At 39.9% G+C, this 17,222-nt stretch overlaps 1 protein-coding gene across 2 annotated transcripts in view; it reads right to left on the reverse strand.

Moving 5' to 3' along the window:
* The window catches only part of GSAP (gamma-secretase activating protein), a 45,652-nt gene that overhangs the window by 10,568 nt on the left and 17,862 nt on the right, over positions 1–17,222 (reverse strand). For both annotated transcript variants that reach the window (XM_058022974.1, XM_058022975.1), the window contains 12 exons: positions 15,576–15,653; positions 13,386–13,463; positions 12,822–12,914; positions 11,320–11,537; positions 10,956–11,025; positions 10,239–10,321; positions 9,570–9,623; positions 5,786–5,911; positions 5,320–5,375; positions 4,865–4,896; positions 3,279–3,340; positions 1,656–1,751 (listed from right to left, as the gene is read on the reverse strand). In XM_058022974.1, the coding sequence (XP_057878957.1) occupies positions 1,656–1,751; positions 3,279–3,340; positions 4,865–4,896; positions 5,320–5,375; positions 5,786–5,911; positions 9,570–9,623; positions 10,239–10,321; positions 10,956–11,025; positions 11,320–11,537; positions 12,822–12,914; positions 13,386–13,463; positions 15,576–15,653 (1,046 nt within the window). The remainder of the gene's footprint in view (positions 1–1,655; positions 1,752–3,278; positions 3,341–4,864; positions 4,897–5,319; positions 5,376–5,785; positions 5,912–9,569; positions 9,624–10,238; positions 10,322–10,955; positions 11,026–11,319; positions 11,538–12,821; positions 12,915–13,385; positions 13,464–15,575; positions 15,654–17,222) is intronic.

Genomic DNA, 17,222 nt, shown 5'->3' on the forward strand with positions numbered 1-17,222 from the left:
TCAGTGCTCCCAAGTTTTGGCTTCTCTGACTTCTTCTGAAATTGATTTACACAGTGACTACACAACATGGAGCCTCATCTCAGCCACTCCTGAATGTAATGCAAAATATCTTAGGAAAGTAAACAGACAAACTTCAAGTCTCTTCCTGTTTCATTAGTTTCAATAGCTCTGTTACTCACTGCTGATGCTACAGAAGAACTGCTGGAAGACTCAAACCAGTTCATTCCCCTGAAGAACTCTAAAACATTTAGGATATGGAAAGGTTTGAGATGTATGAATTTCTAATTAGGATGAGGGGAAACCTAAGGTTAAAAAGGAAATAATTTCTAAAGATTTTCAAACAGTGCCTAAGATGCACCAGCAGAAAGCAGAAGCAACTTTTAGAGGCACTTTATCTTCATTTATAGTAGCTTTTCTAAGAATAAGCCTGTCAACTGAGTTGAGAGAATTAGTCCTGAGAGTTTGCTTGTGGGGAGGGCTGAGATTTGTTTTGCAAGATTTTGTCTATAATAATTTAGCCTTGCAGATCAAGGTTGAATAAATGTTTTCACTTTTTTTATCTTAGTTTTTACTAAAAGTGAAAAAATTGTTATTAGAAATTGAATAAAAGGAGAAGAAATGTTCCACTTGGGCTTTTTTCAGCACCATTTTTAGGTACAGACCTTTGGTTCATGTTGTACTGTTCCTGTTTTAATCAACCACTAGTTTCAGTTTCTTTCCTACACAGATACATAAAAGTCTGCCAATTACCAGTGAAACAACTTGTGAAGTTGTCAAAGTGAGGCCTGAAAAGTGAGGAGGGGCAGTGGGGCTGCAGGGGTTCAGAGAACGCTGTGACACTGACAGAGTGAGTGACTCACACACACTTTGGGGCAGATGCAGGCATCAGTAGCCCCAAGGAAGTTTCCCAAGGTTTTCATCCCTAGAACACAGCACTGTGGGGAGTTTTCACTGAACACTGGCACAAAGAACAGGATTTAGAGTTGCCATGCAAGCTTTTGAGAACTCTGCGTTCTGCACTTAAAGGATGTGATCTTGAGACAGACAAAACCAAGTAGATAACTTCTGTGCACAAGGTATGGTTTTTGTGGCTTTTTTTTTAAAGGTCTCTTAAGAGGATGAAAGACAGAAAAATAAGAATTTAGAAGGCAAATTTTCACAGTAGTTTACAAAGATTTCTTCATGCAAAACTCTCCTGTCACACACACAGCCCACCAAAGGCACTGTGTAGGAGTGGTGGTGATTTACCCACATGTCACATTGTAGTGACATCTTTTTTTGTTCATTTTTTATTTCCCCTGGTGGCACTTTCATTATTCAAGACTTGCAGCAATGTGTTCTACAGGAAACCAAATGGATCTAACAGCTTTAAACTTTCAGGATGAGTTATCATTTTATTTCTGGGAGTAGACAAGCTGTAAATGGAACCATTTCTTCTGTATTCTGAGTGACTGGTAATACTTTTTAAATAATATTTAAATAATATTAATTTTCTTTATGCATTTATACAATATTAGGCTGAAAAATATATTTAAATATCTTTTAAAAAAATCTTCCCACCAAATATATGCTATATACAACTGGTACACACCCAAGAACCTACAATCCAGCAAATACACACTTGCTCACAATAGTGACTATGAAACCAAACTAACCAGGTTTGCAACATAATCCAAAACTATTTGGTCAATCTTCTTTTTTCCAACATATTGTAGATGTCTCATAAGGTGATCCTTCAGCTGAGCAACCATCTAGGAAAAAAGCCAAAAATTTTTTGTTGTTGGGCATCTTCAAAGAAACACAAAAACTGCAGCAGGTGCAGGGCCTGATCAATAGGCACTGGTGCAACAAAACATTTCCCCAGTACAAAACTCCACTTCAGAGTGAAACCCCAAGCTGCTGTGCAATCTTGCTAAACTCATCAGCAGATGTGAATATTCAAAATGGTTACTTGGTGCAAATTCAGCAAAATGAATACTAAGCTGAACTTTCCATGATACTGAAAAGAAAAAACTTACAGTTCTCACACCTCTCTGTGCAAAGCCAAGGGAACTGGATGAAAGGATTTAAATAACACTGGATTCTAAGAATATAAGTACTTATTACAAACAAATAAACCTGAGACATTTTATGAAAGAGAGAACTAGCACAAGTACAATTTGTGGTAGTTGCCAAGAACTGAGAACCAGGGTGATTAATAGCAATTTCAGGTTAAACATTAATTGTGAAGTCATTAGAGTTGAGTGTTTGTTAACATAGAGTCCATGCCACTCCCTAGTCTCTCCTTTCTGAAACATCTGCTGACCTCATGTAGCTTCAGATTGCAACTCAAGTCCATGCTGGCTCTTTTCTGAGAGTTACTAAGAAGCTGAGTGAAACTAGAGCAAATAAAAATCCCTGTCTCAAGGAACTTGTATACAGACTAATCTCACTGTGTCAATACAGCAATACAGGCATGAGGGAGGCATAGAGAAACTGACCTGTTTTTTGGATCTGTCTGAATAAACAGAGAGAAAGGAATGTAGAGAAGCTGCAGAGAATGAGAGGCAAAACTTGGAAACAGGGAGACCACTGCAAAGAAGGAAATTTGCCTCAGATGTGGACAGGACAGGGTTGATCTGCTCTTCACTGCTGTGATCTTCCAGTGCATACTGAAGAGTTGGTTGATTTTAAAAGTAAGAGAACAAGGGATAAGCCAAGACATGTATTTAGACAGAGGTCAGCTAGGGATTTGAGACAGAATTTATTTCCCGGAAGCATATAGATGGTAGATCCTTTAGGGAGATCACTGGCAAAAACAGTGGAAAGGAAGGGACCTCAGAATGGACATAGCAGTCTCAGAAGTGAGGTAGAAGGAAAAAGAAACAGTAAAAGAGCTGTTAAATTGAGGAGCAAGAAGATCTCTGCTCATCAAATTGAGAGAATGGAGGGGGAGGAATTCACTTATATATGTTTTAAAGGCATAAAGCAGTCCAAAAATAGCTGACAGATTAAATGACCTCCCAGTTTCCAAAGTTATATTGGGAAAAAGCACTTTGACAAATCAGCTTTCTATTCCTGTTTTTCCCCTATGCCTTACAATGACCTGATAAGATAATATAATTATGATGATATTATCATGATATTTTAGATGAACTCTAAAACTTAGGAAATGCCATGTTTGCCCCATAGCTACCCTGAGTGAGCTTCCACTCAGCACTGGGACTTGGAAGGTCCCTCCTGACACATCTGTGGAGCCTGTGCGTCCTCTAGTGCACACTGACAGCAGCACAACATACCAGTCCCATGAGCAGCTGCTGCTGATAATCCTCCTCCTCAAAGAGAGGGACCAGCCTTGCCCCTGGAACAAACAGAGCAACAATCAGTCAAGGACATGGCACTACAGAAATAGCACAAGCATTCCACCAGCTTCAAAAGGACTTAGGAGCAGACAAGCAAACAGAAGCTGTGGTTTGACCTACTCTGATACAGAACTAAGACACTGAAGAACCATGGACTGAATAGGAGGATACAGAAATGGAAAATAACCCTTTGTCTGCCATTCACTTCTTCTTCTCTTTGACATTTAAGTAAGAGTTATCACAGAGTGGTGACTCAAGTGAGCAAAAAGGCAGAGAGACCATTCTGGTAACACCAGTGCTGATGTGCTACTTAGATCTTGTCATTTACAAACAAACTCCAGCAGCTGTGTGGGTTTTCCAAGAAAATGGCCAGACAGAAAGTAAATTGTTCAGGGAATCACCTCCCACTGATTCTCTCCCATGCTGCTCTATCTGCTTCTGGTACTCAGATTTGTAGACCACTATGAAAAGAACACAACTTCTCTAACTAAATGGAAGGAGATCACAGCATCTGCTGAAATTCATAACCTGTATTTCCTACTCAGTGCTTCTACTAAAACAAAGGAAGAAAACCAATCCTCTATTTCCTGATACAGATAAAACCAGCTCAAGATTTTATGGAACCAAGTGCTGAACTCTTTCAAAATTTTCCTATTTTTGCCCACCTTCAAATATATTTACACCACCACTTAGCAGCACAAAGACCTGTGATGCTGATTTTAAAGGACTCAGGGACAAATCTACAGGGAAACACTACAAAGATGCTTGTTACTGGATAGAAGCTATTTAGAAATTATCTGGTAACATTTAAACATCTGACTTCTTAATAAGCACCTTTGAAAACACAAAGCTGAGGTTCACAAAGTTGATACAAAGTCTCTCAAAGTCAGAGCCCATTGCAGTAAGTAGCAGTGACACAGATGACTGCTGTCAGGGGCTGGGAATGAGTACGCTGAGAATTCTTGGTAATAAAAGCACCAAGCAGCACTCACATGAGCTTCATGTCACAGCACACATGGCAGGGCATGTAGAAGGCACTGATGTGTGAACAGCAGGAACATAATACACCACTAAATTCAGTTTTACTTATTTGTGACAGAGGAACTGAGCATCAAAAAATCTCAAGTGTTTCTGGCCTAAAGAAATTCGTTACACCTGCTCTCTCTATACCATGTTTTTTAACCAGCCTAATCTCCTGCACAAGTTCTGATCTTGCAAAGGCAGCTACAGGTGGACAAAACTCAACAGTAACATGGAGTCATTGATACTCTGCTCCACAAGAAAAATCCTGAAGATATTCTTTAGCAGACCACATTTTACTGCTTATGTTGTTAGATCCAATATGAACTAAGGACTTTATTTTCAAGCATTTCCTGGTCAGTACATGAAAGTTTTCTTCTCATCTTAAAACCTCAAACTCTTCTGAGCTGAAAACACACATAGCAACTCATTTTTAGCAAACAACAGCTGGATGGAAACATTCTAATAAACCTAAATCTTACATCAAGAAAGGTTTCACTTACCAGAGTCCCAAGTGTCCAGATGAGAAAGCACCCTGGGGTTTGAAACCAAAATCAGTGTGTTTCATATGCAATACTCTAAAGGCTTTCATAACATCACTAAAAACTCAAATGAGCCTTTGATCTTTCAAAGACAGCTAAAGACATCTGAGAACAGTCCATGTGACTAAATGTAGTAAAAATACTATATAGCTTTAAAAAATTCTATCTGTCTAGGTCGTATGAGAATGACTTCACATCTACCATAAATTCCCTAGCTCTAGAGACCTGTATTTCAGATCATGCTGTAGTGATTACAAGGATTCCAATAACTGATTTTCATCAGGATAATCTTCTTTAAAGATAAAAAAGTTATCTTTTAATCAAATACCTAAACAACTAATTAAATAGCACATTAATTCCTCCAACATATTTGTGCAAAATAAGAAGGGGTAAATATAATATAAACCAGTACGTACTTTTTGGCATTTTCAAAAATATTCCTCAAATATGCTGTGGTTCTTCTCTCCTCTCTCTGGTTTGTAAACAAACAAAATTCCCAAAATGAACAAAACAGAAGACCAAATAAAATACTCCCTGACAGAATGAAGATCAAAAATTAATTTGGTTTTCTCTTTGAATGGAAACAGAACACAGTGGGGCTTCACACCATCTTCCAAGTGCCTGTGCTCTCACACACTCACACACATGTAAACCTCACGACAATACAAAATAAGCTCTGCTTTTCTTTAATTTCTTGCATTATTTTAAGAGAAAAAAACTTAGAGGCAATCACCTTAGATGAAATGACTGCAAGTCTTAGCACTTTTGATAATCAGATTCCCATTTATTTATCTTCAAAATAAAAAAGCCAGTTCAGCTATGATTGACTTTAAATCCCCATTTCAGAGGCAGCTCTGGGGAGTTCCAGGGCCTCTCACTCACCTCTTCTGAAAGGCTGCACCATTCCCTCCTGAGCACCTTACTGTGGTAGTGCAAGTGTGGCTCTGCATACTTCACACTCTCCAGGTTGGAGTTGAGTTTCTCCCAGAAGCCTTTGGAGTTTTGGAACTGCAAAGTGTTGCAAAGGAAGCATGAATATAGGCTGTCCTCTTAAAGGAATACCTCATCACCCTCCCACTAAATGACTGCAAAGATGTGATTAGTGTAAAAACAATCTAAGTGAAAAAAATTAAACCAAAGCATCAAAACTAATTTCTCTTGATGGAATGGCACTTACTTGACTTGAGGTCAAGATTTTGTGCCTGGGAAGGAACAACTATTTCTGGGTCACAATTCATCTGACCTATTTACATGTTTGAGATGGGAAGAACTGCACCACAGACTACACTGGGCATATTGTCTAGACTTCCTCTGACTGTAAAAAGGGCCTTAGGCTACTAACTTAGATGTAAATGTTTACATTTGGTCAAATAAATCCCATTTGAGGTTTCTAGCAGTTCCAAATAGAGGAATACCACCATGGCCATGACAGCTGCACTAAGACTTAGATTGCAAACATCCATTTACCAACCCCAAGTAACAGTGCTTCATCCCAGAAAAGAAACAAATCCAAAAATTTCCATAGCAATTCTAAAGCATTTTACTCTAATGCTAAAATTAATCTAAACTCAGCTGTGAACAGACAGGGGGATCAAAATCTAAACAAAACCACACCAGTTTCCTGAGCTAGTTCTCGGACTGGGTATAAAAATTTGAAGCTGCTGTTTATAAGGGGGGTAAGATGCAATGGGGGGCATTGCTGAGGAAGAGATGAGATTAAGGCAGTTCTTTTTGACAGTTAAAAAACAAGAGATGGTATGAGCTGTTCTTGCCCCTCTGAACATACATTATCTCCCAACACAGACACTACAGTAATGATATTTGAATAAAGAGAGCTTTGAATTCACAGTATTCCTCCACTTGCACTGGATTTTGCTCTCTCCTCTCAACTATCCTACAAAAACAATCACCTTAAAAGAAAACCTCAAAAGGAAGAAACTCAAAAAGAACTTCCTACTATAAACTATAATTTGTCAAGGAAAATAAATTTCAAAGACTCAATCCTGCCAGCCACTTTCCTCTTGCTGCCAGTGCCTATTGTCACTTTATTATTGTAGCTGCAGCAGAGACAATAAATCTTGGGTTTTGCTTCATATTAGTTATACTTAGCAGCTGCAAACTAGGATCACATATGGCACCATATGTTCACTCATGAGATCTGCAACCTACAACTGCAGAATGTTGCCTAAATGTTCCCCATATGAAAGCAGAGGAATGTTAAATACAGCATAAGGGTATCATCTAGTGACCAATCCATGCAACAGCACCACCACTGCAGAACTGTTCAGGCCACATTGGACTTGGATATGTGGCAGGGGGAAGGCAAGACAGCAATTTTCTTTCATATAAGACATTTCAAACAGGAAGTGGTAGGCTTGAGTGTTGTCTGCTTTTAATCCCCCAAAATTTCATTGTATCAAGCCTCATTAAAAAGTCAAAAGTTTAAAGTAAAGGATTTTTTCAATTAAATCTATTATTTCTAGAGGATCACCAGGGCGAGGACTAAAAAGAGAAGGCTTCTTCATCTTAGGTGTTTATTTAGGAGACATTTCTAGAGAGTCAAGAATTAACACCTAAGCATGACACTTAAAAGACATTGTATTACCAGAAGTCAAAGCAAGGCCTCCCCAGTTTGCAATACACAAAAAGCTCCCTTGAAGCCTTTCATAAGCAGTGGGTTTCCAGCTGAAGACAGAGAGCTCTCTGCTACACCCCTTGGAAAAGATGTGGGGTGACAGTTCCCTTCAAGAGGCCCATGTCTCTCTGGACTGTAGTGCAGTGTCTCCCCAGCAGTGATGGCATTCAGAGAGTTGGAAAGCCCCAGGGGCTCAGCACAGCACAGGGGAGAAACTCTTTCCTGCTGCTCTGACAATTTCTTACACTATAAATTTCCACTCTTCCCCTGGACCTCCTCCTATTTTCTTTATTTCCCTTCTTCCTCCTGCCTTCTCCCTTTCCAGCTGAACTTATTTGCACCCTGCAAATAAGTTTGGTTTGTGCTTAAAAAGGGGGGGAAATTAGACTTTTTAACTGCAATCCTTATATAGAGCTTTTGGACAATTGGACTAACTGTTCCCCCTTTCTCAGTATACCTTAATGAACAAGAATTTAGTGATAAAAACACCTGATACCCAAACAGAACAATTTTTTAATGTGAATATGGGCATAGACCTCCCAAAAGCTGTCATGGGCTTGAGAACTCCAAAAAGTTCTCAGAGTAGCAATTAACCATTTTTTCCTCTGAAATGCCATAAAATCTCTGGAACAGAAATACTACTTGTAGAACCAGTCTGTCACCAGGGCCTGACTCCTGATGCCAACATGCACCAACTGAAACACCAGGTGACCACTTAAACTCAAGCTGTGGTGAGTTTGTGACACTGGTGCGGTACAAAACGTCCAGAGCATTAAATCTTACCCTGTGCATTAGCATCTTTGTCCTCATGCAAGAGTCACAGCAATTTGCCATCAAAAGTAGCAGGAAATATTTGTCTTTAGCTCAACTCTGACCTTTTCAATCTGTTTAGGTTTCAGACAGAAATAGGAAATGAGTTCCACAATCAGGAAGTATAGCTGCTAAAGGCATGTGCCCCCAGGGGCTGGAGGTTCAATCTCAGACAAATTAAAGCCCTGCTAACTTGACCTCAGTGAATTACAGGGATTATCTGCACACAAACTTTCTCAAGATCTGATTTTCCCAGGTGTCCCAGTTCTCAGGGCAGCCTTTCCAAGCAAAGCCATGCAAAGCCCTATTCCCTGACAGCAACCCTAGGAATGTGTGCAGCACAGCTGTGATGCACTGACTGCTGCAGAGTGAGAGAGCAGTGGCAATTTCACTGATTTTTAAAAGGTTTTGTGAACAGTGATGCTTTATGACTAATTATAAACACATCTTTAAAGAGCTACATGGAACAACATTGTCAGGTATCCAGAGTCTAATCCTATGTGTCTAAACTCCATATTCTTCCAGTTAGTTCTCCACAATAAACTGCTTATAAAAATTCTGTTTCAGGTTTTGTAGGGGAGTGCTTAGGAAAATTTCAAGAATTTCTCCAAACTGGAGCTGAGGGAGTGGAATGGGAAGACAAGAAGAATCATTCATGCTGTTTTCAATGGAAAGTACAATTTCCTACCCAAACAACCTATCCTGCTCTCCCCATACTGCACTGCCCTTTCCAGGCTGTGCAGCAATTTGTCTAGATTGAGTAGCCAAAGCCTGACATCACTGCAATCACAAGATGCTCTGGACAAAACAAAGTAAGAGGGTCACAAGCCATGCACACCAATGGCAGCACAATGAAATAGCCCTCAAAGTGGGCATGTGTAGAAATCCTACTGGTCTGTTATGCCACTTCTGCCTTCAGCTACCAAAGTCATAAAGTGAAGCAGTATCAATCTGATTAAAAAGAATTAATTTGTGGATAATCCTCCCTGCTGAATAAAGGTGTCTTCAGAAAGGGAAAAAACACCCCACCATCTTTGAGTCTGATTAACTGATATTTTAGTAAATGCATAAATCATTTCCAACAGGGCAATTTTCTGTTCACATCTATTTTTGGGTAGGTCTGTGGGGATACTGCTGCATTAATATTTAGCACACCCCCAACCCACAAAAAAAGCAGCTACAAATCTGCAAATACAAATGTGGTTTTATACCAGAACTTACCTCTAACACAGGCAGAGAAATAATGTCTGTGGCACATATTACTCCAGGGACAGCCTATAAATACAGAAAAAATATTTATAGTCTTACAATTTAGCATAGAACATGGGGCATCTAATCTCCATCACCCACTTCCTCCAGGAAACTAGCTAGCTAGCCAAAACTGTGCCCTTATTTTTAAGAAAAACAATATATTAGAACAGTGTCACTGCAGAGAAATTAAGACACTATTTGCTCTAACTGTAAAGTCTTGCTTGAAGTTATTTTACTTCTTCAAGCTTACTTGTAAATCTTAACTCTACAGATTCTGTTTGTCCTGGAAATAAGTGCATGATTTTGCTGGTGAAATGTATTCTGTATTCACTATAAACCTCATGTGATAAGGAATAAATTAATACTTCATTATGAAAACTGAGATATTTAACCATTCATTCAATTATTATAACTGTTCTTGGTTTTGCAAATGCTTTTATTTGTTGACAAAAAATTGCCTCATGGAAAACACCACCAAGGGTAAGACTTGGCAAACTAAAACAGGCATAAAGCACAGGCATAAAGGTATCAATTTGTAGCATATCTATGAAAAGGTAAGACACACAAGCTATAGGCTGTACTAAGGGATAAAAACCCAGACCCTCTAGCTATTAATTAAAGTACCAGCTGTTATCTTACCCCAATCCAGTCCTGCAGTGATGTGTAGGGCAGGAGTTTATCCAGGTTCTCAGTTTCTGGACACAGTCTGCAGTACAGGGAGGCTGAATGTAATGTGAAAAGATTTATAAGGGCAAGATTGTATAAACTATCAGTTAACAAGACTACACTTCACTGTTCCTTATCTGACACTTTTTTAGGGACAAATCCTGCTGCTGTCTCTGAAACAGCTTCCTCCATTGTGGAACTGGTCCCATTCTGTGCACAAAAGGAGGAAGAGAAGTCCAGATGGCTGCAGGGCTGGGTCAGCTGCTTGGCTACAGCTCAGCACTGCAGGGGTCCTTTGTGCAAAGACTCTGCACTGGCTAGACTGAGAAACTACCTATTAGAAGAGAATATCATGATAAGCCAAATCTGTTTGAAAAAATTGGTTTGGGCTAGAGCTGGAGGAGAATGGAGCTAAGGAGAATCTCCAGAGACCTAAAATAATGATAAATCCATTTGTTCCATTAGACAGCAAAATGCATTTGAAAAGCTTTACTGCCAATCTGATTTGAGATGTCTATGTATCTTCTAAACTACTGATACTGTCTCTTAATGCACAAACTGCAGGTTAGTTAACACAAATCATAACCAAAAAGTTCAGAAATAAGAGTCAGTTTTGTACTGCCATGGCCTCTCTTTAGTGTCAACTGGAGTATGCAGAAAAACTCAGAATGCAAGAAAAGAAGTACCTACCAATGATAAATTCTTGAATGGGGTCAAAAGAATGACATGTTGACAGGTTCTCAGAAATCCATTGAATAATCTGTCAGAATGAGAACAGGGAGCTTGTCACATCTCTCTGTTTAATCACGTGTTGTAAGAGAGAACAGAAAATCTGGTTTTGGTAGTTAGACCTTTGCATGGAGTAGTGATAGTAACACAGATGTTTTCAGGACAGCCTGGGCTGATCAGGGCTTAGGGCAGCCCAGCTGATGAGCCTCTTGGCACTGCCAGGTGAATCAGGACCTCTCTTTGGCTGATGCCATTCATGCCCTGCTCCTGCTTTGTATAAGACGCCAGTCACTGGAAAAAAATTTAGAGGAAGCTCTTTTCCCACCTGCATTTCCAAATCTTCTGTGTGTTGGAAGTAGAGCAGGGCACAATGCAGAGCTGCCAATCTCTCACAGTCTCGTTTGCTCTTGTGTAGGAGCTGCAGCAAGGCACTGTCACTGATGCTCACATGGTACAGACTTCCTGCACTGCAGTCCAGGGCCGCTGACACCCATGGGCACCGGATGGAACAGTTTTGTAACGTGTCAATTCTTGCATCCTCACCTGGAGAACATTGGTTTGAGAACAAAAAAGAGGAAGAACATAAAATTTGCCTGCTACCAGTGTGTTTCTCTTAAGATTCCTAGGCCCCCAGCAATAAGAAAGAGTCTGCCTCTTGCACTACCTGCCTGGTAGTATACTGAAGAGGAGTAGGAATGGTGCTGGCTCCATAAAGAAAGCAGATAAGGAGCACAGTCCATACTCAGTTCTCTCCTTCCCTACTGCTGACACAGAGAAGTGTAGAGATTTCAGGCTCACAATGCTGCTCCAAGGCAAATCAGAGTACATGTGATGGAACAGAGCAGAGCACAAGGACAGTAGCACAAGTTCAACACTACAATTAGCACCTATTGGTACAGCTTGTGCAGATCAGAACTGCTCACATGCAGACTCAGGATACAAATTTCTACTGGTGGATCTCTTGCCATCAATCCAAATGGCCAGAACAGGCAGGTTCTGCTCTACAATTATTCCTGAAGCCTCAGACCAAAACCATTTTATTTATGTACCAGTGTTCACCACCATGGTACCACACAGGTACTGTATTTCAGAGCCTTGCATCAGAGAAATCAGGCCCACCATCCAGCAGTGATGCTTTCCACTCATTTTTAGCAGGACAGTATTTCATTACACATACAAAACAGGTATTAGCTTCCTATGATGCTGCCCCTGCACCAGTTTCCACAATTTATGTCCCCTTCACCCAATCAGAACAACAGATTTCTGTTTTCAAACAAAGGCACCCCACTTCCAAAAATAAACCACTTCCCACAAGGACGTGTTTGTTGGAAATGCGTTGGAAATGAAGTAACACGGATCTCAGATGAATCTCTAAATTAAATTGCATCAGCCTGATCAGGTGAAGGAAACACAGATTTCCTTTCCCCACACCCTCCAAACACACACATTTAGAGCAACTCAATTGGAGGAAGGAAATGTAAAATCAAATTTACATCTCATGTGAAATTTGAAAACAGTGGAGGACCAAGAACATGGGCAAAGTTGGGGGAAGGGAAACTGTGAAACCAAGGAAGAGCATTTCAAATTCAGTGAAAGGTCTTCTTCCATTTCATAACAAGCAAGAAGTATGAAATACATAAAGTATGAAATGCCAGTTCAACTTCTCTTTCTAAAATGGAAAGTAGCAAAAATGTCATTTTTTGAGTATCCTTCCTTTGTCAGAACACTATGCAATAAGGAAACATTGAGAAACACAACTTTCATGTAAAGAGATATGAACAAGTTTCCACAACAACAATTACATTACTTAAAGCAGTTTTACTATACCTGTCAGAAACAAACTATAGCACAGCATGTCAGGATGTTGAATGTTCAGGAGGTGCAGGAACTGGCCAGGCAAATAAGCAGCCACATAATAGTCTATTTAAAGAAACAACAGTGGTCAATTTAGCACTTGATCACTTATTTACTTTAAGAGGCTCTTTCACATGATTCTCAACTTGGCCCACTTCTCTGTGAGGAATTGATTATATCTAGGAAATACAAAAGAAGTTAATTAAAAGCTGCTGCTGTATTAACACAGGAAACACTAGCAGTACATTTGGGTTTCCAGGGTAGGATTCAAGAAACTTGAGATACTCAAAGAACTCAGCAGCTGGTGTCCAGCACAGGTTTTGAGGCAATTTCAGAGGAAGCTGCTTACTAACATTGAGGCATTGCAATATCAAATGCTAAATACAAAAGGCAAGCAGAAGAAAAGCAGCAAAATAACACTACTCCCTAAAGCCAAGGTAAAAAAAAATTCCTTTCCTCCCAGAGAAGAGTTAGCCATTTGTCTCCCTACTACACAGAGAATGGCAGTCACACAGGAAAGTAACACAAGTAACCCACCAAGATTCATAAAAGCCACTTCCTTCAATTGATGAGATTCTGCTCTTTCTAGAGAAACTGTAAAAGTTTTGTTGTAACCTGAAGGGAAAAAAAAAACATTTTAAAAACCTCAAACAATAAACACCATTTGTTACAATCCACCTACGACTTTATAGCTAGAAACTTCTGCAGTTCCCATAGACCCAAACAGGGATCTTTCAGACTGCTTTATGGGGTTGTCTGCACAGACAGATTTAATCCATCCTGAACGAGTTCCTGCACACTTAGTAGACTGGCACCTACACAATGCAGTTCTTTAGTGTGTGAAAACTACCCATGTAGGCGCAGCCTACATTTGTGTTTAGAGAAGCACTCCATCCCAGAGCAAGCTTGTGCTCTGGGATAATAAATACCTTTCTCCCAGAAAAACCCAAACACAAATCCTTTATATAGCTGTGTTTCACATTTTGGTGATCTTTCAATTGCTTTAAGGAATTTCCACTTTGTTTATCTGCATGCCCTATTGCTCTAATTTAGTTCAGCTCTGTTTATACAAAGGCCAATTTCAGACCTGCTGTGTTTGCATGGGCTTTGCAACAGCACAGCTGTTGTTTTAATCTAGATTTCTACCACACTTCTGGCACTCAGTAAGAATGACACAATGCCCTCAAATTTTCTCTGAGAAAAGCTGAAGATTCTAGTAACTAATGGTGTCATGACCAGGATCCTACTTAATAATGCATGGAAATTCAAGATAAGATCCACAGTTTACAGGACTACCAAGAGAAAAATCACCAACAGCAACACTACAGAGGCAGAGGTGTCAAAAGATAGAGTTCTTCATACAAAATACTGGCTGAAGTTAGCTTGCAGTGAGTCAGTATACTCCCCATCACCACTCTGTCACTTGCCAGCATGAGCACATGCAAGCTAAAACCAGCACTGCAGAATTCAACTGCAACATCTTCTCTGTTTATGCTGCAGTGACTGCTTTAACAGGGGTGGGAAGCTTCCAGCCAAGATTACAGAGGCTGCAGAATAAACTGAACTACTTAAATGTCTTCAAAATATGGCTTATGGCCTCCAAAATGTGAGTAATGGACCCAATATACCACTGCTTCTGTGGGTTGCTGCAGGACCATTATTAAAATTCTCTTGTACAACTGATGAATCTTACATGAACCCACAAACAGCTCTGCACCAAACAACTCCATTCCACAGAGGTGATTTCAGACTTAGCTAGGAAATGTCACCATATTTATCCTCAGTTTCTTCCTAGTACAGATCAGGATGTGCAAGGGCCATGGTTGGCTCCAAGCAATCCAAAAACTCTTTGGCTACATGTCAGGTGTGGCTGGGAATATCAGCCCTTCACAGCAGGGCAGTGCACTGTGTGTCACACCCAAAAATGACTTTTCCCAATTTTTTAATGCCTTCAAGAACAGACAAAGGTAGTTCACTCAATCCCACAATATTCCAGCAGCAAAGCAAGTTGTATGTGTGGCTCTGACCTATGAGAAGCATCCTGACACAAGAAAGCAATCAGTTAAGGTAGAACACAGACACAGTGTGCACTTGAACAGTTACTCCATACTATGCAGCTTCTCAGTTGAGAAATAATTTGCCTCTCTGTCCATGTATCAAATAAGAAAATCTTGATAACGAGAATTTTTATTCTGATTGGAATAAAACAATGCCCTTTATTATTTTCAAACAAAGGTCTTAACTTTAAGAGCTCCAGCACCACTTACACAGCAACTATTCTTAGAGTCAGTGGGTGTTGCACCTCTTGCTGTGAAAATGACACATTGAACTGGAATTCTAAACAGACATTCAAGCTAAGAGCTGTTGGCTCTATTTCCCATACAAATGCCTTATGGCATAAGTACAACACACCTGCAAGCTCCCACAGATTTCATTGATGTCTGTGCTCAGCATGCCGGAAAGTCTGGCTAGAAAAAGGGAGCAAATTAATAACCATTTACAAGGCCACTGGTTTGAAGCTACTCACTCAGCATCAGGCAGGAACCCTACAGCAGGAAAGCCAAAGCTAAAGGCAGCTAAAGGCAGCTGCTGTCTTGAAACAGCAGCCACAGTAGCTTATTGTCTGCAGACTTTGGTAGTTATTTGTTTTGAAAGGCATTCTCTGACTCTTTCAGCACACTGACATTCTCCAAAATAAAGCACAGTAAGTTAACAAGTTAGTCTTACCTTTATGTAGAAAATATATGGAGTATATGATCTCATGAGGAATATCAGAGACTAGACTACAACACACACACAAGCCTCCTAAAAAGACAAAATAGAGAAAGAAAATTCACTTGTCCAGCTGAACATCAAGACATCTTTATACTGCATAAAACCAAATCAAGACTGTTTCAAATTAGAAACTAAAAACAATCTCTCAAAAAAGATAAGGATTATAGGAGTATCTATTATGGACTCTAATCATCATTTACCTAATGAAACAAAATCAAGAAAGAACAGAGGAGGCAATCTGGCACAATGGAAACCTGGGTCCTGTCATGGCCAGTTCTTTCTTTTATGGGAAGTACATTTTAGCCCTTTCCAGGAGAAATCATGCTTGCAGCCAGAAAACTGATCAAGCCTTTCTCTCCACAGACTGCCTCAATCCAGATATTTTGTGTTCAGGAGCTGTCAGATATGCTCAGCAACATAATAAAACACCATTTCTTTGCTTTTCAAGTAATCTCATATTGGCAGCAGCATGAATACACTGCCAAAGCTTTCTCACACTAGAAGTGACAGCCACTTCTCCCCTTTCCAGCCCAAAGAACTGCCATTACCTTATTTAGGAGAGAAGTCAGTCCTTGGGGCAAGTTTATTTCAGCCAGGGTACTGCATACAGGAAGGTTTCCTACTCCCAGAATAATTCTAGATCAGATTGCTCCTGTTATGACCCCACTGGATGGTAACCCTGCTTTCATTTCTCATAAAAACTTTAATCCCCTTACTCTGATGCTTTGGCATACATGTTAAAAGCAGCCTCCAAATCACATTATCCCAATACAGCTGGGAAAGCTTGTCCACAAATATGACCATTCACCTTTTACCTTGATTGGAAATTTATCATTTAAAAGAAGAAAAGAAAGTAATACTAATACAGGTACTGTTCTGTAAAAAATAAAAGGCTGTGTATACAAGTTATGCAGAAAATGGCACAGTATGGAAAAAGCACAAGTACAAATAAAGCACAGGTACCCAGTTACTTTATTTGATTAAATGCCTTGGTATTTCACACCACAAGGCTGTACCATAGCTGTGATAAGATATGGCTGAGACAGTTCTTGTTTCTGCCTTTTGGGGAAGGTAACTGCTTTCTTAAGATGCAATTTTTCTTTCTGCTTATTCTTAGCTGACTGAATATGGTTTGATACAGTTTTGCTTGGATATTTGAGTCATTCAGACAACAGACAGGGCATTTTGCCAGAGCCCTTGGCTTCTATCAGAACATGCATAATTTTTAAAGTAGCAGCATCAGGACTCATGAGGAAGACTGGAGAAGTTCCAGCAACCCACTGGATTGCTGTTTTATTATCAACAGCTCCCTTCCAGAGCTGCAAATTTCCTTCTTGTATGCTGGAGTCTTCTGTGTACACTGTCTGTAAATTGCACAACAGGCAAGTGAGTGTGCTCAGACTGAAGTGTCAGTGGGCAATGTGCAAGCTGACCACAGAAACTGCAGCTATGGCAGACTATAAATAGGATGTGCATCTTTCAACTCAACAATATTGCTCCATGTGTCAACAAAGTGAGCTACAAACAACCGGAAATAACAAATGGTGCTTTGTTAATGCAGACAGAAACATGGCAGCCTCAGACCAACAGGTGTCCAAG

Source organism: Melospiza georgiana, chromosome 4, assembly GCF_028018845.1.
Source record: "Melospiza georgiana isolate bMelGeo1 chromosome 4, bMelGeo1.pri, whole genome shotgun sequence".
Classification (NCBI taxonomy): Eukaryota; Metazoa; Chordata; class Aves; order Passeriformes; family Passerellidae; genus Melospiza; species Melospiza georgiana.